We start from the raw sequence: 27,238 nt of genomic DNA, 5'->3' as shown, positions 1-27,238 counted from the left end.
AGATGATTCTGGAAGCAAACAGGTCATGGTGGAAACAGCCCTCCCTAGTAGCCGGTATATTATTTGTGAACATTGGATTTCATGGCCAAAAGCCACTGAGAGACCTATCCTCCATGAATTTGTCAAATTCTTTAAAAAAGAGATCTAAGCTAATGGCCACCATCTCATCTTGTGACTGTGAATTCCATATGGTTTGGGGGAGGGGGTGTATAATGTGAGATGGCTTTGGAACTGGCATACTCACACCGTATTTCAGATCAGTTGCTGGAGGATATGACCAATGGCAATATTCAGCTAAATCCTTGCACTAGCAGAAGAACTTCAGCTAGTGCAAGGGGATTTCCTGCCCTATCCTCCCTCCGTGGGCACCCTGTGGCATCCCCAAATCTGCTCTGGAGGATTGGGGGCAACCCCAAAACAGATTTAGGGGGCATGTGGAAGGAGGAAAATGTTCTGTTACACAAGAACTCCTTGCACTAATGGAACATTTGACTTAGAGCTACGTTGAATACATGCCCAAATGTTCCCTAGCATTACATTGCACATGCTTGTTTTTCCATAAGCTATGCTTGCTATCCATGGCACAGAGTGGTAAGTGGCGGTAACACAGCCAAAGCTGTGCTCACAGCCGGAGTTCGATTCCAACGGAAGGAGGAAGTCGAATCTCCGTTAAAAGGGGTCAAGGTCCACTCAGCCTTCCATCCATCCGTGGTCGGTAAAATGAGTACCCGGCATATGCTGGGGTATAAAGAAAGACCGGGGAAGGAACTGGCAATCCCACCCCATCTATACGGTCTGCCTAGTAAACGTCACAAGACGTCACCCTAAGAGTCGGAAATGACTCACCCTACAAGTGCGGGGACACCTTTACCTTTTTATGCTTGCCCCAGTGGAGGACTTTAACAAAATCTGGAAAGACCACAGGAATACTTAATTGTCTTGAAGAGCAGAAGGACAGGGCAGCAACACCTACCGGATTGGCTTGGAGACTTGTGAGCTGAATTTTGTGAACTCTCCTGGGGCAGTCCACTCAGAGCCAAGCTAAAGAAGAAGAAATGAAAGAATGTGAATATGGTTACTAAATTCAACGTCTGACCAAGGGGAAAACCAATACAAACCCCTAAAAGAAAATCCAGAATCAAGCCTAATTCCCTAAGCAAATAAATTCTACTAAGAGGCATACGGAAAAAGTCATTTGTATAGCTCTATACAACTAGCCTTCAACTTGTAGACTTTCTTCCTGTCACATTGTGATCTTAAACTCCTACCTTCTAGTTTGTTTCTGATCTGGTCTGTTTTATCCCTAGTACTACACAGTGTTTTTTAAAAATTAAATCGCTATGGTTTTCCTAAACAGTCTTATAGACAATTAGTATCAGGTGCACAAGAACTGAGTTGCCAGATCAAACAGGAATACCTGTCAACAGGTCACCTCTAAGTTAACTGATACAAGAAAAATAAGCTTTGTCACCCAGTGTGGTCTCCATGACTAGACAGCTGTGTAATGGGTGGGTAAAATGGGAGTTGCCACAGCCCCATAGGGCCTGCACCTCCTTTCTATTGCAAATGTGCAAGATTTAGCATTGACCTTTAAGCTTTCATTAAAAATGTGCAAAAGGAGTGAGCTACAGCTGTCTGTCCTGTGACCTGCAGCATCGAATTTCTTGACTGTGCAAGATTTAATTTTGTTTACTGTTCTTGATTAACAGAACAATCAAGAGGTGATGAAGGCAAGGGAAGAACTTTCCAATCTTTGCTTGGCAAGAGCTTTTTCCATCAGTGGCTTAAGAGACTCACTGCAGACTATTCTATTTGGGGTAGCCCAACAGTGCCAAACCTTTCAGAAAATCTGAGGCACCCTTTATTGGGAAATGTTCAGAGAAAAAGGGAACAGTTATGAAGTCTGCAGAATTTCAAATGTAAGGTTAGATACTCAGCACCTTGAAGACATTGAAAGAGTCTTCCTAAGGAGCTTAATACCTTCAGAGCCAAACTATGTTAGACACAGTTGTGTATTTATTTTCTTCCCAATGGTTCTTCCCCAACCTTTTTTAAAAATTGAAAAGCAGACACACCACACATTTAAAGCACATGGCTTCCCCCAAAGAATCCTGGGAACTGTAGTTTACCTCTCACAGCTACAACTCCCAGCATCCTTAACTAACCACAGTTCCCAGAATTTTTTTGGGGAAAACATGTACTTCAAATAAGAACATAAGAACAGCCTGCTGCATCAGGCTGGTGGCCCATCTAGTCCAGCATCCTGTTCTCACAGTGGCCAACCAGATGCCCACGGGAAGCCTGCAAGCACTTTCCCCTCTTGCGGTTTCCAACACCTGGTATTCAGAAGCATATTGCCTCCGACTCTGCAGGCAGAGCATAACCATCGTGACAAGTAGCCTTTGATACCATTATCCTCCATAAATTTGTCTAATCCTCTTTTAAATCCATCCAAGGAGTGAGTTCCATAGTGTAGCTATGCGCTGTGTGAAGAAGTACAAATGTGCATTAAATGTGCTTTAAATGTATGGTGTGAATGTGACCTCAGACTCTGATTGGAGAGGGAATAGCAGTGAAGGAGGGGCACCTTAACCCCTTTCCTTCTTGCCTTTCCCCATGCCAGAAGCACCTTCTGAGGATGCTGTTCTCTTTGCAGTGAAAAAGATGGGACTCCATATGTTTTCTTCTGCCAGTGGGAAGGCAAATAGAATTTTGAGCAAATGGCAGGAAGGAGTTAAAACAGCCCCTCCTCCTCACAGCTCTTTTTACTCTTGATTATTGGACAAAGGGATCCCAGATGTACAACTTCAAGCGCAATAATACTCCACACAGAGCCATTTCCTTCAAGATTCTAGAGCAGACATAGGGGATTAGCCTGGCTGGAGGCCCAGGTCAGGAAGTGGCCAACCTTTCTTGGACTATTCTGACATGGGCAGGAGCACCTGATGTCATATGATGTCAAGTGACTGTAACTTCAGTCCACCTCCAGATTCTTCTTTTGCTTCCCCAGCTTGAACTCAGCACTTTTTAAATTCAAGCTATAGCTGCAAAGGAAGAATTAGAAGCACTCACAATTCTTCCTTTTGATTTTGGCTTTGCTGCAGTTTTACTTGTCTCATCTCTGATGTCATATGATGTCAGATAGGCATGGCCTGGTCAAAATGGCCTAATGGGACAAATTGGGGGGGAGGTCTGGCAGGTCTAAATAGGCCCATGGGCCAAAGGCTCCCCACTCCTGATCTAAAGTTTTGGTGGCGAGTGGACAAGCTACTGGTGAGAAAATATTTTGGACTGTGAAATTTGGATATTCAGAGTTTGGAATTTCTTCTGAAACAGATCATGAAGGGCTAGGAAAAAGTGGCAGCTCTGGGGCACCGGTGGCAGTAAAGAGTAATATGGCCCAAAATACACATCAGAGCAGCACACCCAAGTGCCTCCAGTAGCATATTAAATGGTGTGTGTGTATGTGAGAGAGAGAGAGAGAGAGAGAGAGAGAGACAGACAGACAGAGAAAAAGAAACTCCACAAAGGGCACAAAGGAGTGGAAGGTGCTGATTCCTCCCCTCCATTCGTACTCCATTAACATCCCCTACAATGCCATTTCCATTCTTACACCAACAGTCCGTCTGCTAATCTAGAGGAGATTGGTAGCGGGGAGGGCATATAGCACATGTGTACTTCCTGTGCAGAGTGAGAGCCTGTGCAGTGAACTGAATGACAGAAGAAAGTCACCAGATGCCTTCAGAGTGAGAGTCTGTAACTGGCAGAATGCTGGCCCTCCATGGGTGTGAGACGGGGGACAGGGAGTAGATGTGCCCTGTATGAAAGGTATTGAGTGAGTCTGACTGTTCCCAATTCTCTCAGAGGCCTACTGGGATAACTGGTTCAGGTAGGTTTTGTTGGTGGGCTCTTGTGCCCATATCAGGTGTTTAGGAGGAGTCTTAGTAAGGAGAGACATGGGTGATGTCACCCCAATCTGTGATCATGGATAGAGGGAGGTATAGCCATGGGGTGGTGATGAGCTACCATAGAAGATGAAGGCAAGGCTATCTACACCTTGTTCCTTGCAGCCACTCCTCCCGTGGATGGTTCTTCGTTGCTCGTCTGCAGTGCCCCCTGGCCTGTGTGTGCTGCTGTTTAACGCCAGATAGGTACACAATAAGACCACACTCATCCATGATTTGATCTTGGAGGAAGGTGCCAATTAGGTATGCATTACCAAGACCTGGGTGGGTGAGCTGGGAGGAGTTGATCTGACCCAGCTTTGCCCACCTGGATACTCGGTGCAACACCAGCACAGGCTCCAGGGACAGGGGGAGGGGGGGAGGAGTTGCTGTAGTCTACAGAACTTCCATCTGTCACCAGGAAACCAGTCTGTCTTGGAGCTGGCTGTGAGGGCCTGCATCTGGTGTCAGGCCAAGGAGACAGGAAACTAGGGTTGCTGCTGGTGTACCATCCACTCTGCTGCTTGGAAGCTTCTCTGACCAAGCTGGTGGACCCCATCAGCTGTGATATTGGAAGAACCCAGAACAATAATCTGGGTGATTTTAATGTCCATGCTGAGGGTGCCTCTAATATTGCGGCTCGAGACTTCAGGGTCTCCATAATGACCATGGGGCTGTCTCAAGTTGTCACTGGCCTGATACATAGGGCAGGGCACACCCTCGACTTGGGTTTTGCTCCAGATGGAGGAAGGGGTAGTCTGGAGATGGGGGGTGGGTGGATGTCACCACATTGTCCTGGTGAAGTTTAGATTTATGGCTCTGATCCTTCCCTACAGGAGTGGTGGACAGATTAAGATGGTCCACCCCCAGAAATTAATGGAATCCACTGGATTCCTGAATGCCCTGGGGGAGTTCCCAGTAGATAGAACAGATGAGCCTGTTGAAGCCCTTGTCACGTTGTAGAACAACAAGGTATGTCAGGCTGTTGACATGGTTGCTCCCGAGTGTCCTCTATGGCATTGTGGAGCCTGGTTTGCACCTTGGTACACCAGTGAGCTAAGGGCAATGAAACAGGATGGACAACGGCTAAAGTGCAAATAGCAAAAGACGTGTGAGTCTGATTGGGCACACATAAAACATCCTAACCATGCCTACTGTGTGGCAGCAACGGCCGTGAAGAAGGCTCACTTCTCTGCCACCATCCTATCCTCAAGAAGCTGTCCAGTGAAGCTTTTCTGTATTGTCAGTGGTCATTGACATCAATTCCAGGAAATGGAGTTTTAGACCCTTCAGAGGCCCACTGGGAATTGTTTGCAAGGCACTTGGAGGGTAAAGTTGCTTGCCTCCGTAGTAATCTTGATGTCAAATCCATATGTACTGTAGTCCCCAGTGAGGTGTCCAGTGCAACATCTGCTGCAACTTCTTGGGAACAGTTTCAGTTGATGTGGCCTGATGACGTGGACAAGGTGCTTGCGATGATGTGGCCAGCAATGTGTCCTCTTGACCCTTCCCCTTCCTTGCTTATTAAAGCTTGCCAAGAGGGTTTGACTGAGTGGATCCAGGGTGTGGTCAATGCATCGTTGCTGGAGGGAGTGGTTCCAGCCACCCTGAAAGAGGTGGTATCTAACCACTCCTGAAAAAGTCCACCCTGGACCCATTGGTTTGCGACTATTACCAACTGGTCGCAAATACCCCCTTCTTAGGGAAGGTGATTAAGAGGGTTGTGGTGCAGCAATTTGACTGTGTAGATCATGAAAAACTATGGAATACTTTAAAATAAATGGGGGTGCCACAGCATCTGATTATCCTGATGTGCAACCTATACTCAGGACAAGACGCTTACTGGAAAGTGGGATTGGACCAAAATGAAGGAGGTGTGAAAATTGGAGGGAGAAATATCAATATAATTTAAGATATGTAGATGATACCATACTACTAGCAGAAACCAGCAATAATTTGAAATGAATGCTGATGAAAGTTAAAGAGGAAAGCACAAAAGCAGGAATACAGCTGAACGTCAAGAAGACTAAAGTAATGACAACAGAATATTTATGTAACTTTAAAGTTGACAACGAGGACACTGAACTTGTCAAGGATTATCAATACCTTGGCACAGTCATTAACCAAAATGGAGACAATAGTCAAGAAATCAGAAGACGGCTAGAACTGGGGAGGGCAGCTATGAGAGAACTAGAAAAGGTCCTCAAATACAAAACATCACAACACTAAAAGTCAGGATCATTCAGACCATGGTATTCCCCATCTCTGTGTATGGATGTGAAAGTTGGGCAATGAAACAAGCAGATAAGAGAAAAATCAACTCATTTGAAATGTGGTGTTGGAGGAGAGCTTTGCGCATACCATGGACTGCAAAAAAGACAAATAATTGAGTGTTAGAACAAATTAAACCAGAGCTTTCACTAGAGGCTAAAATGATGAACCTGAGGTTATCATACTTTGGACACATCATGAGAAGACATGATTCACTAGAAAAGACAATAATGCTGGGAAAAACAGAAGGGAGTAGAAAAAGAAGAAGGCCAAACTAGAGATGGATTGATTCCATAAAGGAAGCCACAGACCTGAAATTTCAGATCTGGTTTATAACAGATGCTCTTGGAGGTCGCCGATTCATAGGGTTGCCATAAGTTGTGACTTGAAGGCATACAACAACAATATAAATAAATAAATAAATACATAAAGTTTCCTTCAATCTTCCCACTATGTTCCGATGCTGGAAGTGAACTTGGGTAGGAGGAAAACAGAAAACAGCTGTGGAGAAAAAAAAGACAGTTTGGGGGATGGTGGTGTTTGTCACCGACACCCCCTCTGAAGCTTAAATAGCTCTCCACCCCTAGGCTTTAGACATGACTAGAGCAGACACAGGTCTGCCACTGTCATGTGCTGTTTGGGCCTAAAGCCTATTGGCCTAGATTCTAATGGCACCATTTTTAAGTTGTGCGCTAGAGGTCCAAACACAGGTCCATGTATGTGTGGGAATGTGGAAGACAATTCTTTCAGTAGTGATTAGCTATAACTCCTAAAAATACACCTTCCAACATTATACTGATGAAAACAGTCCTGTTCTTGAGTGGGTGTACTGGAAAATGTAACAGAGAATTGTGTGAGCTATCAGATTCACTACTTGCACAGCACACAGACATATGCAATGCACGCAACCCCAGCCAGCCTAATCAAAGGTCTAACCGCCTAGTCTAAAATCTTTGCTAATTCCTCATTGCCTCTACCATGCTGTTAACATTACATACCAATGCAACAGTAATATTGAGCAAGTGACACCCTGAGGCCACAGTCATACTTTGCTGTCTCTGTCAAAGAAATTGATTTTGTTGAATGGCAAAATAACACCAAGGTCTTAGAAATCAGAATAGCCTGAATGCCTGCATCAATTCTCTCTGTATCCATTCTCTCTATTTCTGTGTCTACACCGAGAGCGGGAATGCAGTCTCCCTGGGCTCAGAAAAGTCCAAGCCCCGGAGCAAAACCAGAGGGGATTGCTGGCAACATAGCTGAAGGAACACTTCTTGAGCTGCTTTCAAGCAATTTTAAGGCATCACACCAGAGGGAAGACTTAAAAAGAATTTTGAAATACTGCTGATCTCTGTACCTGATGATACTTCCATTAGTTCCTAGCTGTGCTTCTTAGCCTGTTTCTTCCCAGCATAGCAAAGCTTTCACGGTATGAACCGAGTTTAATGTTTTACATCCAACCCATTTTGTCAGCCATCAAACTGCAAAGAGCAATTCCCATCCCTTAAATGGAGAAAAGGGCTCCTTCTTTCCATCAGTTCTTTATTCGCTAACATGGCTGTAAAATAAGCTCTCTTGGCACCCACTGTGGAAATATGAGCTTTACCTTCCCATTTTGAACAGAGTGGAGAAATGTCTGCCACATTTATGCACAGACAAGAGACTTAACCTCCAAATCAGTATTAGTGAGCAAACTAGGTTTAAAGTTCAGATTGTGAGCCAAAAGGGCTGCTAGCATAAAATAGTGCTACCTCAACATGACCACATTTAGAACAGACTCACAAACACATATATTTGAATTTTGTGTAATAGGTCCAGGTTTTAATTATGCAGCCTCCAGATGTAAGAATCACAGCTGAGTTGGCTCGAGGTTTATATGGCTCCCAATGGAAATACTACTGGATCCATTTATATTTAACTATCCCAGCAAGAAACCAAGGAGATGATGCCAGATGGCATTGCCTGTAAGACAACAAGAAGCACATCTATCCATGGAAAGATGCTACAATGCTATTAATATGTATCTATAGGTCTTCCTGTTACAATGTGAGGAGCTAAGAGAAGTGAAAAATGGATCCCACCTTTCCCACATACGCCACCAGGCGGGCATTGGCTGGAGTTTCATCAGGGCTGAGCCAAAATTCAGAGTTATCATCCGAAGCTATAGAAAACTGGAAGTCTCCTACAAGACAAAGAAGAAAACTGAGCTGTGGGGTGGACTGTAATAGTAGGTGAGAGCAGGAGGTTTGAGTGATGAGTAATTCAAGTACTGGTGGGCTCGGCATGAGAGCATAACTGAACTGAACACATATTTGCAAGTCACTGTGTCAAATATTCTACTAATTGTAGCTCCTTGGAACTCAAGAGTATCTGGAATGATGCTTAGGTTATGGGGGGGGAGGGAAAGGCAGAGGGAGAATCTTTTCTTATAGAACTACTCTATTAAAAATGTTAGGGACACAGTTGGATGCTTTCTGAAGGCCACCCTCTGTCCCTCCCTCCTAGTGCTAGGAGACAGTGTTTGCAGGAGGCACAAGACCCTCCCCGAGGGTCTTTGGGGTGGGGTTGGAAGGCGCCTCATAGGGCCCCTGGAGGGCCTGGTGGGGGGCTGGGGCACCTTCCCCACCGGCCTGCTCCTCCTCCTCCCGCTCCCAAGGAAGCTGCATGAGGGCTCCCTCCTCCAGCTGGCGGCCCTCTGGTCCCGAGGGGAGGGTGGCAGTGGCTGCTGGGGGCCCAAGCCGAAGGCCTCGGAGGTGCTGAGCTGGCACCTGATGCAGTGGGGCCTGCCGCCCTGGATCTCCTTCTGTGTCAAGTACAGTGTGGTGCGCAATGACCAGTTCGGGCTCTCCCACCAACTGGGAGGTGCAGGGCATCAACTACCATGTCCTGCGCACCGGCTGCTTCCCCTTCATCAAGTACCACTGCTCCCAGGCACCCCGCCCGGACCTAGTCCTGCAGAACTGCACCTTCACTGCCCTCAAGCTGATAAACTGTGGTGAGTGCTGCCCGGGCAGGTGCGCCGTGACGCAGCTTGGCAGGCGGCCTCAATCTGCTCGGCCATTGCTGTTCCTCTGGGGGTCAAAAAGACCTCAGTGTGGCAAAATGGGCTGAATTTATAAAATCAGGATTCAGTGGATTTGCCTGTCGGAATAATAATAATAATAATAACAACAATAATAGGAGGAGGAGGAGGAGGAGAAGGAGCCAGAAGTTCAACAGGGAGGGGGGGCCTGCCTCTCATCTTTTTTTTAAATTGTTTTTTTAAAAAAATAAATAAATTGTGTTTTTAAATTGTTTCTGTGTTTTAAAATTTGTATATTTGTTTTTAATGTTTTTAATTGCTGTAAACTGCCCAGAGAGCTTCGGCTATGGGGCAGTATATAAATGTAATAAATAAATAAATAAAAATAAATGAAGCTTCTTGACCTGGGGAGGGCAGTAAGGAGTAACATATGTTATCTACCCATCTGTCGTAGAGACAGGTGCCCAGTAACTCCCATTGTGAGAGATTGGGGAGAGCAGCAACCACATGGAATCTTCTAGAAAAACAAAGGTATCCCTGCCTGGGGAGAAAGAGAGATCCCAGCAATGAAGCACACGCTTGCTGACAGATTTAGGAGTGGTAATTCAGCTCACCATCTTTGAAGGGATGAATGTACCCAAAGATACGAAGCCCATAATTCTTCCACTTGGGTGACACAGCCAACTTTTTCACTGTTGTGCGGGTCTAAGAACCAGAAGGGAAGAGGTACAGAGTGTTCGCATATAACATTTCACAGCACAGGTCATTAGCAAACATATATTATATCGTATTTTTTATTTTTCTTTGTTCAATTTATATCACACTCTTCATCAATTCTACTGATTCCAGGGTGGCTTACACCTTAACGCACTATTCTACCATGTAATAAAATTTTAAATAACTAAAATATCAGCTAAAATACAGTGAACAGCAATATAATAATAAGATGTCAGGAGACCATCACTAGTAACTGGTGGAGCATTTATTCAGCTCCTCAAAAAAGGCAGGTCAAAAAGATATCCAAATACCTTGTGAACATGCTTGTGCATTGGAAAACAGAGAATTCATTTTCACCACACCTCCTCTTCAAATTCCTCCTCCCACTCAGTGTCTCTTTGGGAGATTCATTCAGAAGTTCCATGCATAGTAACTCTTAGCAGATGGATCATCATAAGAGTAAGGCACCATTAGAGGTGTACATTGAAATCAGGTGGGTATTTCCTTCATACTGCTGGTGTTCACATGAGAGTAAGTCAGCTTCTAATTTTGGGGAGCTATGTAGATGTGACCATGGGAATTGGATACCATAGCCCAGGGGTAGTCAGTGTGGTGCCCTCCGTATGTTATTGGACTACAACTCCCATCAGCTCCAGCCAGAATGGCCAATGGTCAGGGATAGTGGGAGTGTAGTCTAGCAACATCTAGAGGGCACTAAGTTGGCTAACCGTGCCATACCTTGATACTGATCTGCTGACATAAGCAGAAGGAATTCCACTTGGAGACTTCATTAGCATTTAGATCAATTTCCAGAATGGAAATTCACTGCCACAGTGGCTAAGAATATTTACAACACAGACAGAAAAACAGAAACCTTGCTCCTGGAAATTATGCAGGAACTGGCATCTTGATATTGCAGCACAGCTTGTACTCACATGAGGATAGAGCGGGAAATGCAGATTCTTCCTTAGATGTCCAACAGCCCCTCCACACCAGTCTTCAAATACATGCAGGTTCGCTTTCCCTTTGTACTGCAGAAGAACAAAATGGCAGCATTTAGGCTACCTGTTGGCTCTCTGGTGCAATTCAGTGCATGTGAGCAAGTGAGAGAGAGACTATAAACAGTAGATAGTGCAATACAGCCCTTGATTATGAAAGGAGCCCTACTACTTCAGTAATACAATACCTCCTTTTCCTAGACATACCAGGTATACCACACACTTGAGGCTATTGACAATTTTCATTCTCAGCTACAGAGGATGGAGCCTATGCATCTCACGAGAAGAAATACAAGGCAGACACGACACAGGAAGCAGCCTTATACTGAATCAGACCTTGGTCCATCTAGCTCAGCATTATCCACACTGACTGGCAGTGGCTCTCCAGGGTTTCAGGCAGGAGACTTCCCAGCCCTACCTGAAGATGCTGGGGACTAAACCTGGAACCTTCTGCGTGCTCTACCATTGAGCTAAGACCCTTCCCCTGTTGATTGCTGCAGGTAAATCAATGTTGCACAGGTGTTTCTCACAGCAAAGATGCATCTGCATCTTTAAACACCTGTGTACAAGTGCTTGGGAACCCTGAGAGGAGTGAGATTCCCCAATGCATTCATGTACCTGCATATCTAAAGATGTGGATATGTCATCCACATCTTATGTGTTCACTGCAGTGAACACCAGTGTCACCATGGTGTACCCACAGCAATTTATTTATTTATTAAAATATTTGTACCCCATGTCTTAAACAAGAGGGGTAGGAATGATCCCCCAAACATCACAGTTAAGAGCACTTCATATAAACTTTTCATTGCACCCTATACAAAATGTATGTTTATTATTCCATCCCAAATCATAAACTCTGAGTTCAAGCTACTAGGTTCTCATCAACAGGGAACAGCTGCAGCACTAGGGGTCTGAAGAAGACCTGCCCTGGGAATGAGTATCTGAGCATTTGGGTGCTTGCTGCTTGCTCCTTTGGGTTCCTGTCTCTTGAGACAGCTGAAGTCCCTGGCGAGTGCTGCAAGGATTGGGACCCCCTGCCTGACCCAGGCTCCAGAGAGAGGCTGCAGTCAATCTTGCAGACTCTTGCTTCAGCTGCTGGCTGGGGCAGGAGGAATAAAAGCCCAGCTGCCCTTAGGTAGCGGGTCTGCTGCTGGTGGGGTTGTCACCGAAGGGGTGACACCAAAGGAAGTTTCCCCTTGGGGATCCTCTTAGGGAGTCCCAAGGGCAAGGGAGCTACAACCCTTCTATTACCTTTTCTTTCTTTTTTTCTTTTTAATTTGTTTCCTGTTAAATCAATCTAGAGGAGATTGGTGGTGGGGAGGGTGTGTGGTGTATGTGTAGTTCCTGTGCAATGAACTGAATGATAGGAGAAAGTCACCAGATGCCTTCAGAGTGAGAGTCTGTCACTGGCAGAAGGCTGGCCCTCCCTAGGTGTGAGACAGGAGGGGGAGTAGATGGGCCTTGTGTGAAAAAGTTTGAATGGGTATGACTTGTAGGCCCCTTCCAACTCTACTAATCTATGATTCTATGACTGTTCCCAATTTTCGCAGAGACCTTCTGGGATAATTGGCTCTGGCAGGTTTTGTTGGTGGGCTCATGTTGGGTCCATGTTAGGTGTTTAGGATGAGTCTTAGTACAGAGGAACATGGGTGATGTCACCCCAATTTCAGTGATCATGGGTAGAGGGAAATATAGCCATGGGGATGTGATGAATTACCATAGAAGATGAGGACAAGGCTATCTGTGCCTCGTTCCTTGCTGCCACTCCTCTCATGGATGGGTTTCTTGTTGCTCATCTGCTGTGCCCACTGGCCTGTGTGTGTTGTTGCTTAACGCCAGATCGGTACACAATAAGACCATACTTATCCATGATTTGATTGTGGATGAAGGTGCTGATTTAGTGTGCATTACTGAGACCTGGGTGGGTGAGCTGGGAGGAGTTGATCTGACCCAGCTTTGCCCATCTGAATACGCAGTGCAACACCAGCACAGGCTGCAGGGACCGGGGGGGGGAGGAGGTGCTGTGGTCTACAGAACTTCCATCTCTGTCACGAAGAAAAAACTCTGTCTTGGAGCTGGCTGTGAGGGCCTGCACCTGGTGTTGGGCCGAGGAGACAGTAAACTAGGGTTGCTGCTGGTGTACCGTCCACCCTGCTGCCTGGCAGCTTCTCTGACTGAGCTGGTGGAGGCCACCTTGGCTGTGGTGTTGGAGGAGCCCAGAACGATAGTGCTGGGAGATTTCAATGTCCATGCAGAGGCTGCCTCTAGTGTTCCGGCTCAGGACTTCATGGCCTCCATGACAACCATGGGGCTGTCTCATGTTGTCACCGGCAGGACACACCCTTGACTTGGTTTTTGCTCCAGATGGAGGAAGGGGTGGAGATGGGGGGGGGTGGATGTCACCACATTGTCATGGTCAGATCACTTCCTGGTGAAGTTTAGACTTATGGCTCCGATCCTTCCCTGCAGGGGCGGTGGACAGATTAAGATGGTCCGCCCCCGGAGCCTAATGGAATCCACTGGATTCCTGAATGCCCTGGGGGAGTTCCCAGTAGATAGAACAGGTGACCCTGTTGAAGCCCTTGTCACACTCTGGAACAGCGAGGTGCATTGGGCTCTCGACATGGTTGCCCCTGAGCGCCCTCTCCAGCACTATGGAGCCCGGCTTGCACCTTGGTACACCAGTGAGCTATGGGCAATGAAACAGGGTGGACGACAGCTAGAGCGCAAGTGGCGAAAGATGTGCTGTGAGGCTGATCGGGCATGAGTAAAACATCCTAACCGTGCCTGCTGTGAGGGTGGCGTAGAAGGCCCACTTCTCTGCCACCATCGCATCCTCAAGTAGCCATCCAGTGGAGCTTTTCCGTATTGTCAGGGGTCTGTTGACATCAACTCCAGGAAATGGAGTTTTAGACCCTTTGGAGGTCCACTGTGAATTGTTTGCAAGGCATTTTGAGGGTAAAGTTGCTCGCCTCTGTAGCAGTCTTGATGCTCCATCCACATCTACTGTAGTCCCCAATGAGGTGTCCAGTGCAACATCTGCTGCAACTTCTTGGAAACGGTTTCAGTTGATGCAGCCTGATGATGCAGACAAGGTGCTTGTGATGATTTGGTCAGCAATGTGTCCTCTCGACCCTTGCCCTCCTTGGCTTAAACCTTGCCGAGGTGGTTTGACTGAGTGGATCCAGGGTGTGGTCAATGCATCATTGCGGGAGGGCGCCCATTTGCTACCGGGCCAAGTTCAAGGTTCTAGTTTTGGTCTACAAAGCCCTATACAGCTCGGGACCAGGATACCTGAAAGACCCTCTTACCCCTTACCCCAGTCAATCACTGTGCTCTGCAGGTGGTCTGTTCTGCACAACACAGGAAACGGACCTTTAGTGTGGCGGCACCTACTCTGTGAAATTTCCTCCCCTTAAATATTAGGCAGGCACCATCTCTGTTATCTTTCTGGCGCCTTTTGAAGACTTTCCTCTTTCAACAAGGCTTTTAAGTTGAGACCTATCCCAGTCTGTGTCTTTGTTGGAATTGCTTTTTAATATGTTTTTTTAAACAATATGTTTTTAACCCTTTTTTAAAAGATGTTTTTAAAGCTTTCTTAAAAAATGTTTTGAAAGTTGTTTTGTTTTAATGTATTTTAGAAAGCCAGTGTGGTTTAGCGGTTAAGGTTTTGGACTATGACTTGGGAGACCAGGGTTCGAATACCTCTGAATACCGCTTACCATGAAAACCCTATTCATAGGGTTGCCATAAGTCGGAATCGACTTGAAGGCGGTCCATTTCCATTTAAGGCTCTGTTTTTATGATGTTTTTATGTGTTTTTAGCACTTTTGTTTGCTGCCCTGGGCTCCTGCTGGGAGGAAGGGCGGGATATAAATCAATCAACCAACAAATAAACAAGTCCTTCTTGTTTCCACATTCTAGCTTTGTAGCATCTTTTTAAATATAGTATGTATATAACAAAACATAGCTATCACAAAACAGAAAATTAATAACATGGATTAACAACATTAACAAAAACACAATGAAAAAGGAAAATCAAACATTTTTGGAAGACATTCTGATGCTGTGATCTACATTAGGAATAGAGAGAACATTTGCTACGTAATGAGCAACAGATCTCTATTCTTCAAGCACTGAAAGAATATAACAGAATCCTGATATGCTGTTCATGTGCAGACTAGATAAGTAAATTTAATTAGCTTTCTAAGCTCTCATTTTTCTTGCGTTTCGATGATGCCTTCCAATTTGTTCATACAGCATTTCCACTGAAGTTAATATACCTTTTTTAATATAGCTAAGGAGGCACATTGTGGATTCTGGTACTAGCTTTCTTCAAATATCTCAGTAATAACTTTTATTGCCACTTTCAAAAGCAACAACAACAACAGAGGTCCAAATCACACAGTGTGAACCTAAGGTGTTGGGTTCTTACCTAGTTCTCCACCATAGCTAGCTTTTCAGTTACAGCTTTGGCCTCAGACTAGCCACCAAGGTGGAACTGAATGCTGAGTCTCCTGTTTGGTAGAACAATATATGCAGCATGCATTGAACCAGCTGTTTATTTATGGCCTATATGGAGGTCTGGTCCCATGCAATGAAGGGCATCAAGGTTTCTACTCCCAATCAAACATGGAGTGATGTTATTGATAATTCCTTAAACATCCTGTGCTTGTGACATAATCAGCACAACAGACGCCAGGTCAAAGGTTATGCTTAGTCACACTTATCAATGTAAAGAACCTTAACTAAAGCAAAAAATTAGGGAGGCATTTTCTGGTTAGGCATGAAATGGAAATGGAATGCCTTCAAGTCGATCCCAATTTATGGCGACCCTATGAATAGGGATTTCATGGTAAGTGGTATTCAGAGGGGGTTTACCATTGCCTCCCTCTGAGGCTAGTCCTCCCCAGCTAGCTAGGGCCTGCTCAGCTTGCCACAGCTGCACAAGCCAGCCCCTTCCTTGTCCGCAACTGCCAGCTGGGGGGCAACTGGGTTCCTTGGGACTATGCAGCTTTCCCACGGCTGCACAGGTGGCAGGGCACGTAACCCCTGAGCCACTTACTGTGGGGGTGATCTTTAGCTGGCCCATTACACCCAGGAGACATGAGCGGGGATTTGAACTCACAGACTCTGGACTCCCAGCCAGGCTCTCCTCCCTACTGTGCTATACATAATCTGGATGAAATTTCAGAAGGGAAAAACTCCTTCACAAAATCACTTCTCTCCTGCTTCAAACCACCCAGGCTTTTAATTGCTCACAGCTAGCATTTTAGCTGGCGCTTGAGACGATAATTGCTTCCTTCTACGAACAACAGCTACCTTCAGACAGTAGCCATACTTTGTCCATATCTGTGTTAGGAGTATAATATATGTATTAAACTTACTCTATCAACTGTTGCTCCTTAATGATGAATAGTAACAAGTCCACACCATATTACCGTGGAAATGTCTGCCCAGATTCAGCAATATCCAATCCACAAAAACGTCTTGTGGATGTTGCCCATCCCCAAATCGCCCCTACCCCACTTACTGCCATATCAAACCAGAAGCAACTGGCCCAGTTCTCATGTAATGTTACGCCAAATCATGGCTAAGCATGAACAAGAAACATGTGGGTGCACAGAGCAAACTTGACTGGGGAGGAGTGAAGCAGCTGCAATTTTGCTTTGTGCACCCGCACATGATACCTACATCTATGGCTGTCCATGGTGCAGTCCCACTTCAAAGGACCATGCCACCTCAGAAAGCACATATGTTACATCCATGTGAACCACGCCAGTATAAACCTAAGCTGATTTTAATGCACTTTAATTCTTATGGCATCCTCAAAGACCTATTAGAATTGCAGTTTTGTAGGATGATGAAAGTTCACTGCTAGAGAATCCTAGACCCCCCCAATCTATAATTTCCAGGGTTCTGCAGGTGTGTGTGTAAGCTGTGGAATTTTACGTGGCTTAAGTTTGAAATGAATATATGTGCCAGTTCTGGCAGGCTGCTTTTTTTCTGTCTAAACTTTTCTCCCATTATTCCTTAATTTCTTTCTCATGATTTCCCCCCCCCAGCCCTCTGAGGTGTATTTTAGTGGTTAAGCACAGTCATCTAATTAATTGACTTTGTATGCTCAATATACTTATTCTTTCATTATTACTATCGGCTACCCTTTCGGTAGGGCAAGACATAACATGGGTACTGGTTCACATAACACAGCAGTGTAATGAAGATACAGAAATATACTTGTACAGTCATTTTTTTAACTTTCTAGACAGCTCTGAGATGTCAGTAGAAGCTGGCTTATACTCAGACCAATGGTCCATCTAGCTCAGTACTGTTTACACTGACTGACAATGGCTCCCCAGGGTTTCAGACAAGGGACTTTCCCAGTCCTACTTAGAGATGTCAGGGATTGAACCTGGGACCTTCTGCATGCAAAACAATTGCACAACGGCCCTTCCTCCAATTGCGCATGGCACAGCATCATCTGTAGATATCAATTACCTAGCACAAATTGTTTAGGCATCCATTTACAAGGAATGAAGGCAGACATTCAGTTAGAAGTATGGAGCAAGTTCATATTTTACCAGCCTAATAAGAGGTCATGTGAAGTCAAACTCTCTGGTTCCTATAATGGGTTTCTGGTTCTACCATTTTTAAATGTAAGATTTCTGTCATACCCCATATTAACTTTCCAAAGTAACCAACAACCATCAAATATACATAATCCCCCAACAATTATTCAACAGTTAAAAACATCTAAATTCTCAACTAAAAACAAAAGCACTGTTCAGTGGCTCACATATAAATGACATTATCATAAAGCTACTTATGAAACAGTATAATCAGTGAGCTTAAATGAGCCAGTTGCCCAAATGCCTAGTGAAATAGAAAGATCTGATTTATTTATTTATTTATTTCATTTGTATACCACCCCACAGCTGAAGCTCTCTTGACCAGGCTTCCCCAACCTGGTGCCCTCCAGATGTTGTTGAACATTATCTCCCATCAGCTGCAGCCAGCATGCCCAATAGTCAAGAATGATGGTACTTGTGGTCCAAAAACATCTGGAGGGCACCAGATTGGGAAAGCCTGGTATTGAGGTAAAAAATCATATTAAATTGCTGAGTCTTTTAGTGAAAAGGTTCCAGAGGATTGTTGCCAACTCAGAGAAAGCCCTGCTTCTCATCACAATCAGCTTTGCCTCGAAAGGCAACAAAGTGAGTCTTCTCTGTATCAGGAGTGGGGAACCTGTGGCCCTCCAGATGTTGCTGAACTACATCTCCCATCAGCACTGGCCACTGGCCATGTTTGCTGGGTCTGATGAGAGTTGTACAGCAACATCTGGGGGGCCAAATGCTCTCCACATCTGCTCTACATGTGGTGAATGTGGAAGGTCATACATGAGAAGTATTTCTCAGTATCCTATGCCCAGTCTGTATATAGAGGCGGCAATGGCTGCAGAGCCCTTTTCCAACCTTGTTCCATACTCCTGGCACAGAAGAGGCTGCCACCTCCACCCTGAGCTTTCCCTTCACAGCATAGGATTGCTAACACATTTCTGGTATCTCATGCAGAGTGTCAAAACCACAAGTTGGGGAGGTCAGTAAATGGTTCATCATTAAGAGGGTAAGATGCGAGCTGCTCTACAGCGATTCCTGCATTTACATCCTTCTGAGATGCTAAAAATGGGTCACTTCTCTCTTAATAGCAAAGCTCTCTAAAGCTTCTTCTCATAATCACAACATAGTCCCAATTCAAACAGTGATTAATGATCTTCCCTGCTTCCTGGATTGAAGACTGTGGTTTTACAACCTGGCACATCTCAGCTCCTACTCCCTCTAAGCATTACTGTGACACCTCGAATTAAGGGCTGGATCATCAGCTGGTGCAGATGTGTGTTGGAAGTGGGGCAAGAGCAACTCCTGTTTGCGTTCTTTTGTTTGTGTTCCAGAAGGAAGATAGAGTTAGGGTCCTCCAGCTGGCTAGGCTTGCCTACCTCTACCTGTGCTATGCTCTGACTAACTTCCTTCCTTGTAAACTGATATGCTCAGGGAAGCCTATCTGCCCCTCCTCCTTCTGCCCTTTTTTCTTTTCTTCGACTGTCTGAGAGAGAGGAGACATCTTTGTCTTTGCTCTCTCTCCTGAGCCATGAGGGCAATACCCACATCTGGGCATTGCGCCTCCAACTTAGTTAGCTAGAACTAGGTATGCCTTTCCTATCTACTATGTATTTCTATAAATAAAGTCGCTTTTCTTATTTTACTAAATCTTAAGTCTCAGAGATCCTAATGCAGGGTAGAAGCCTGCCACTTAGGTAAACGCACACACTGGCACACACACATCTCAGACCAGAGGATCTCTGCTCATATATACAAATTTACATAACAAAGTGTTGCTTCAGTGAAGTCAATGATAGTTAACTAATCCACAGGATATGAAGATCTGGGAGCAATAGAATCTGCTGGTAAGGATATCAAGGTGAAGAGGGACAGGATTTTCCCTTGCAATGGGGCAACTGAAGAGGCACCACACAGCCCTCACTGGTGTGTACTACACCAGTTTGTACTAAACAATTTTTCCCACTGCCACTAGGAAACCTTCCTCTTTGGAAAGAGAGGCTAAATGGTTTAGGATTGACAACTCAATAACATCAGGGTTGTTATTTTGCACAAAGCTACTGAAGCCACTGACTAGCCTCCCATAAAACCTCACAGATAATGAGACCTAACTACTTTACAAATCAGCAAAGTCCATTATGAGCCACAGCATGTCCCAGACTTCTTTTGCCTGGTTGCTGATGGTGCTTACTGATCTATAGGATTTGCTCATTTGTGATGCAACTCCCAGGTCTCGTTCTGTGATCAAACTGCATTCTTCTCCCTTGAGCATCACTCAGTGCCTCCCCTCCTAGGCATCTGAATACATTCCACTAACAACCGCTTCTCTATCAGAGCCCCAGTTCTCCAGGATGCTTGTTATGGTGGCAGTCAAAATGCTGACTGAAAAATGCATGAGCACATTAAGTAGGCAGATGCCTGGGCACAGGTGTCAATCACTCCAGGCTGGGCTTCACCCTGAATTGATAAAATAAAACTGGGAATCAGTGGGAAATGGGCTGGACCAGATGTCATGGAGCAGGATGGATTAAATGCTCTTTTGCCGCTGATCTGCCTTGGATGCCTGGTCTAATTGCAGGTGTCAGCAATGCATCAGTATCTAAAAGCTGCATCCAGGTTTTATGAATGTGCAGTTCAGGAAGGGTTCAGATATTGTCTGTAAAAGAGAAATTGCTGGATGGTGTCTCAAGTTTTATTATAAGTTTTCATAAAACCGTAAGACATGAGTAGGCCTTATGATCCATCCACTCACATCTCTTGGCCCAAGACAGATGTCCTCTACTTAACAGCATCCTTGGTAGGTGCACTCAATTTCAAAGGACGAAGTCAAAGGTCACAATTCATTGTGAAACTGTTCTGTGAAGCATCACTGAAATGAACAGGAACTGTGCAAGAGGTCTGTATTGTTCTTACACAATTATTCATTTCACTGGGACTTAATGGTTATTCATCTTAATTGTACCCCACAATTTCACCTTTCTGCACAGCTGCACAATTAGTGTTGCTTTCCAAATATTCTCCCTGCAATCCTCCTCCTTCAGATTATTTTCCTTCCTTCCTTGAGGATGTACTTTGCCCAGCTTACCTGCTCATTCCATGGCAGAACATGTCTGGTTATGTTTGGCTTTGGGGGTCTTCCAGGTCTGTCAAGCCCACGTCTTTTTGAAAACCACCCATCAAACCCTTGCTCTTCAATCTGTAAGAAGAAACAACAGCAGCAAATGAATGGGGATGAATCCCATAAAGGGCCCAGGTGAGAGAACAATACAGAAAGTACTAATGTCATTTCTATTATTAGCTATTGCCAGCATAACACGCTCTCCGCTTGACAGGATCAATTATCTGTAGCACTAAATTGTTTGGTTTCATTTAAGTCATTTTAGCACCGAATGTAGGCGTTCATGTATTGATGCCATATAGAAAGCCTCCCCCTCCTCCAAATTAGAAACTCAGTTAATTAAAATCACCTCAGCCCAGGATGTTGGGACAGGGATGTTGGGGGAATCTTATATTCAGGAACAAAGAGGAAGAGCACATTGCCTCTTGAACACATTTAACAAATGGGCATTTGATTAGAACACCATCTAGACCACCACAGACTCTGTACCAAGGAGCTTCTTGGCCAGGTATATGGTGAGAGGATGAGTGAAATACAACAAATGGAAGAGTACACTAGTCAATGTGATAAGCAAGTGTTTGTAGTTTCTTTTTTATTCCTATGGGATGAAAGGAGACCATGGCTACACAGAACAATGTGACGATGCGCAGTAGGGGTACTGTTTATATTGAGCTGTGTGTATGTCTGTGTACGTATCATTGCATGCAAAGACTATTGGGGGGGACAGGGGGATCTTGAGGCCAAACTGTGTATAACTGGGGAGAGAATGGAGAAAATAAATGGTAGCTGGGGAAAGGGGAAAGCACCCTCCTCCTTCTCCTCCTCACTGCTTCTCCATCATCAACTGCCCCTTCCCAAAGCAGCTTCTCCTATGAAAAAACGGGGGACGGTGATAGGGTAGCATTACATAGGTTGGCATATAATATGGACTCTGGCCCTTAGTCTGGGCTGATAATACAATTTTACACAGCTAGGTCTCCAGTTTGCCTTTGGCTTTTGCTCTACGGCGAACTGTAGAGGGCTTTTAAAGGGCTTTCAAGATTACAAATGTGGAAGCCAAGGAAGATTCAGTCAGCCCTTTTATCACCCAGTGCCAAAACAGATGAGGAGATTGTGGATTATAAACAAACTGTATGTATTTGAGAGTGGGTTACCTATTGGACTAGTCACTAGAACTTCTTTTCAGTGTTTTCTAAGAGCACTAAGGATCAAGCCTCACATACTGGAAATAGAGGATGAAAAAATATGCAATAAAAAAGAGAGCTCAAAGCATGTTTCTCAGCTGTGGGGACACTCCCTCCCATTTTTTACTTTGAATTGCAGACATGCATACCTGCAAATAAAAAATGGTTCAGAAGCGAGCCAAAGGCAGCTAATGATGATCAAACAAATATAACCAATATAAAACTATAGTTAAAGCCAATATACAATCACAACAATATAGCAATAAAATGCAATACAGCAAGCAACCAATAATTAGAATTATATCCAGTCATTCATTACCTTAAAAAAAGAGTAATTTATTACAAAAATGTAATTATAAAATATACAAATAACATAAAATTCATACAAAACCAATTATATATAATCCATAAACAACTCATCATCAACTTTTCTGATATGACAATTCATAATAATAATTTCTTATCTATAAGGAAAAAATCAAGTCCAAAACTGCTCTAGGATTGGGGGAGTCGGTGACATCACAGGATGCCATCTAATCAGTACGGTGTACAGTGGGCTTCTGCTCTGCACTTGCAGAGCCAATTCCCCCACCCCAGAATTCAACATGGAGAGGAAAGGTATGTTTGGAGTCAACACAGTGAGGATGTTTCTGTAAAATTACCACAATTTACTTTTGAATTAACATGCATACGCTTGTGTGATATGGCTGTGATCCTAAGATAAATTATTTGGTAGTAAATTTCTACTTGAAACAATGGAAGTAACTTCCAAATAAATATGTATAGGGTTGGACTTTAAGGCTGTTTCTTATGTAATTCCCACATTTCCAATGAAAAGACTATTACTAGCTAGGATATACTTCTGATTTTTAAAATGGATTTCTTCCCTTTTGCAGCGTCCACATAATCTCCCAAGTAGTGTTATGGACTGGAATTGCTGCTTATATTGCAGGACTTTCCCCACTTTCTCACCTGGACAGTTTGTACCCTATCCTGTCTCATGAAGCATCTAAAATGCTTGTTTCTGAACTTCACAGACATACAGAGCTAGAGGCACTTGAAAACAGGCAGAGATGCCAGGATGGCTTCAGGACAAGAGCAAAGAGAATCTAACACAGCAGAATGTGATTTATTAAGGAAAGTAAACAATAGCCATTCTGAAGTCAAGGGACAAACATAAAGGTGCCCATTTGGCATTGATATATAAGGCAATATCACAAAATAAGCAGAATTCACAAAATAGACTGGACAATATTTGAGGAAAGGTTACAAGAGAAAAGGAGATAATATGGGGCACCTTCTGCCTCTCTCCGGGCTATTTGCATACACGCTGCTGTCACTCTTGATGCTCCTAGCACTGAGTTGGCTGACAGGAAATGACTCAGGCCTGCCCCAATCAAGTTGTGCCGTCCATTCCTCATTATACAGAGACAAATTACTCAGGTGATTAAGGTACTCAAGGAGGAAATAAAAGCCTTAGCCTATGATAAATGACTCCTTGTCAAACTCTTCATCTGGCAGAATTAATTCTCAGCCAGCTGCAACTAGTGAAGAGAGGAAGTATAAACCACCTCTGGAGCTTCGAGATCAGCAGGGTACCTCATCACCTTCTCCCCAGTGCCTCCCTGTGGGCAGCCTACACCAGCTTAGGGTAGAATCACATTACCACTATTTGCACTGTGGGCACTTTACAACTGGCTCTAACTAGCCAGCCATTCATCTCCATCCCAAACACGATCATGGTTCCTAAACTACTCAGAAATCTGGGTGTGGGTTTACATAGTAATGCTTGGCTTAGCATGCAGTCAGAGGCTAAAGGTAGCAGGATAGCCACACAGCTGCCAAACAGTAAATTTCAAATTAGCCAGCGCGTAATAGTAGCAATTGGATCTCACCCCAAATCTGGATTTTGAAAAGCTTTGTGAGCCTGGGTGGAAAGCCCATGCCAAAACACAGACCTTGCACCATTTATTCCATCTCCTCCATTGAAGGGTTCTAAAAAGCCCGCTCTCACTGGGACATCAGGAATGGGGGGGAGGATGCAACAATCTTGGCAGTTTTTGGAGGGAGAAAAGGCAAGCCTGACATCAAAACATGGAGCTCAGCCATCCTGCTATCAGCCATGGCTCCACCTCTCCCAGAAGAATGTTTGGTAGAGTCTCCAGAGTGTTAGTAAAGCTTCCAGGTAGACCTGCAGCCACAACAATCTGCTGGCTGTTGGACATACCTGCTAAATGTGGAGTACAGCTCTGTCAAAGGCCTCCTAATTTCATATAAACCTTGAGCTGGTGCCCTGAATGCAGTAGTTTTCCAGGATTACAAACATGGGGAAAGATGGGGATCTGCTGCTCACAAAAGCAGTGCTCTGAGGTAAGCGAAGATAGCTCAGTGGTAGAAGCATACACTTTACATACAGAAGATCACAGGTTCAATCCCTCACATCTCTAGGTAGGGCTGGAAAGACTCATGTCTGAGAAACCCTGGAGAGCCGATGCTGAACTACATGGACTAATGGTTTTTACATTCTATGCAAAGGAGCCGTTTGTGAGGCTACACTGCACAAGAAAGTTACTGGCTAAGGAAGAGCAAGAGACTGGAATGATCAAGAACCCTGTCAGAACCAAGAGCTTTAGTGGCTGCCACCCAATTCATGCAAACATATGGCATGACTATGATAAAGTCTCTTACCCTGTTTTCCTCAGACTCTGCATCTGAAGAGGACAACATTACATTCCCCCCTCATTTATGAAGGATGATGAGCTCACCCTGAGACCATTGCCACATTGGTGGAATAGAGGCCTTGATGTGCACTTTGTCACAACCTAAAGGCCTCTCAGTACAAGACACATCCCTGAAGTTTTCTGGCAGCAAAATGTTTCCTATAGCCTCTGCTTCTCTGCATGGCACTTGGCTGCACACTACGCGCTTTTCTCCAAATATTGCTCTGTGTCCTCCCTCTCTGTCTCAAGTGTGTGATCAAACCTCCAAAAGAGAAATCACACACACACAGAGGCAGCAGATATTAGTATAGCATCATCCACCTAGGACAAGGAACAAAAAGCCTTTGATGGCAGCCACATCTAATACTATTATTTCTGAGCCGACTTCCAGTTAGTTCAGACATCTCTTCAGAAGCAAGCGAGGGACTGCCTGCCTCTTATGCAGAGGCCAAAGATATATTGCCTGAGAACTGATACGACAAAATGTCTTGGAATTGGTGTTGTTGTTATGTGCCTCCAAGTCGACTGTGACTTATGGTGACCCTATCAATCAGCGACCTCCAAGAGCATCTGTCACGAACCACCCTGCTCAGATGGAATCAATCCATCTCTTGTTTGGCCTTCCTCTTTTTCTACTCCCTTCTGTTTTCCCCAGCATTATGATCTTTTCTAATGAATCATGTCTTCTCATGATGTGTCCAAAGTATGATAACCTCAGTTTCATCATTTTAGCTTCTAGTGATAGTTCTGGTTTAATTTGTTCTAACACCCAGTTATTTCTCTTCTTCGCAGTCCATGGTATGCGCAAAGCTCTCCTCCAACACCACATTTCAAATGAGATGATTTTTTTCTTATCTGCTTTTTTCACTGTTCAACTTTCACATCCATACATATGGAATGGGTAGGGATAGGGATTAATATGGAAATACCCCATTTTGCAATTTCCAGTCTGGCATAGAGACAGACCTAGTTCCAGCACAAGAAAATCTTCTGCCCTTAAAACAGAATTGCAGATATCATTACACTGTGAAAGCAGGGAACCATTCTGAGGACAAAATATAAGCACACATCCCTGAATATTTATACATTTGGGGAGACCTAAAAAAGGCAGTCAGGAAACGTGATCTAGTATGAAAGATGGCCTGTGAGGAAAAACTGGGACCTCTAGTTGCTCTCTCAAGTATTAAGACTGTGGCTGGCTACATTACAAATTCCATTCAGACACAGCTGCAAGTAGCATAATATGGCTCATGGAACCCACCAGATAAGGGGTGTGGAACCTCCAGCCTCCAGGCCATTTATGGCTCTTCAGGAGGTCCCATCTGCACGCTAGAGCCATTTCCCCCAAACCACACCCACCCGCTCATCAGCTGACATCACCAGCTGAAGCAAGTGCAAGTCAGACACTCTAGATTCTAGGTAGTCACAAATCTAAAATATCTTCATTTAGCAGAGCTGAGCAGGTCCATTCTTTCATCTTAAACATAAAGGTAAAGGTGTCCCCGCACTTGTAGTGAGAGTCGTTTCCGACTCTTAGGGTGATGTCTTGCGACGTTTACTAGGCAGACCGTATAGATGGGGTGGGATTGCCAGTTCCTTCCCCAGCCTTTCTTTACCCTCCAGCATATGCAGGGTACTCATTTTACCGACCACGGATGGATGGAAGGCTGAGTGGACCTCAGCCCCTTTTACCGGAGATTTGACATCCTCCTTCTGTTGGAATCGAACTCCGGCCATGAGCAGAGCTTTGGCTGCGTTACCGCTGCTTACCACTCTGCGCCACGGAGGATCTTAACTTAAACATACCAAAGCCCTTTACAGCCCATATCGGTCCAACTTCTATTTGCAATGGTGGCTCAAGCCATTGTGCAGCAAGTGCCCCCCTCCCACACATAAAAAATTAAAAATTAAATAATTAACAGTTTGCTGCTCTTTCATGACACCCAAAATCAGCTACCTGTGGCAGCTGCCTCCCTTTGCTTAATGGAAGGATCTGCCTCCTCAGCTTGATTTTAAATAAACACAGAATTCAAGCTACTAGGCTTACACAGGTGTCAGCCAATGTAACCCTAGCAGTTCTGGTAGGACCAAGGCCTGGTTCTCAAAATCACAGATGACGTAGTATATTTGCATATGACTGAATATTTCACCATACTAAATATTCCTATACATTTAAAAGAGTCTTTAGCACGTTAGAGAGAAGGCTTGGCTTAACCTCTTTTCTCTGCCATTTAATATTTTATGTCAGGGGTTGGCAAACTTTTTTTTTCTGTTGAAGACCATATTCCCTCAGGGGTATACCACATTCTGACAGTGGGGGGAACCCAAAGATGAAGGGTGGAGCTATTGACAAATTAATCCAGAATAAATACCACTTTGTTTCAGTTTTCACCATCAAAGAATTCCCAATCCTATGCAGGGTTTTACGGGCAGAGCTTGGAAGTAACTCGTTATTTTTAACGAGTTACTTTTAATTCGTTACAATTTTAAATAACGAGTGGGTAATTCCATTACATTTGGCAAGTAACGGAACGAATAGTAATTTCCCTACTTTTCAGCTTCAACTTTAACGTTTCCACGTTAGGTTGGACGTTACTTGGGGGCGGGAACAAGGGGAAGTCAGCTCCTGGCTGTGATTGGTTAACAC

General features: G+C 44.5%; 1 protein-coding gene across 5 annotated transcripts in view; it reads right to left on the bottom strand.

Moving 5' to 3' along the window:
* B4GALNT4 (beta-1,4-N-acetyl-galactosaminyltransferase 4) overlaps nt 1–27,238 on the bottom strand; it is a 248,877-nt gene that overhangs the window by 48,940 nt on the left and 172,699 nt on the right. For 4 of the 5 annotated variants that reach the window (XR_009760580.1, XM_061609887.1, XM_061609889.1 and 1 more), the window contains 5 exons: nt 20,655–20,765; nt 10,890–10,985; nt 9,852–9,942; nt 8,297–8,397; nt 974–1,041 (listed from right to left, as the gene is read on the bottom strand). Coding sequence is in view for 4 of the 5 variants with exons in the window: in XM_061609887.1 (XP_061465871.1) it covers nt 974–1,041; nt 8,297–8,397; nt 9,852–9,942; nt 10,890–10,985; nt 20,655–20,765 (467 nt within the window). In the remaining variant the exon portion in view is untranslated. Of the gene's footprint in view, nt 1–973; nt 1,042–8,296; nt 8,398–9,851; nt 9,943–10,889; nt 10,986–11,159; nt 11,241–20,654; nt 20,766–27,238 lie in introns of those variants that run through there. The other variant, XM_061609890.1, reaches the window with a different exon arrangement.

The sequence above is a fragment of the Rhineura floridana genome, chromosome 2 (genome assembly GCF_030035675.1).
Source record: "Rhineura floridana isolate rRhiFlo1 chromosome 2, rRhiFlo1.hap2, whole genome shotgun sequence".
Lineage (NCBI taxonomy): Eukaryota > Metazoa > Chordata > Lepidosauria > Squamata > Rhineuridae > Rhineura > Rhineura floridana.
Note: the sequence above shows the minus strand (reverse complement) of the source record. Positions and strands in the feature narration are given on the sequence as shown.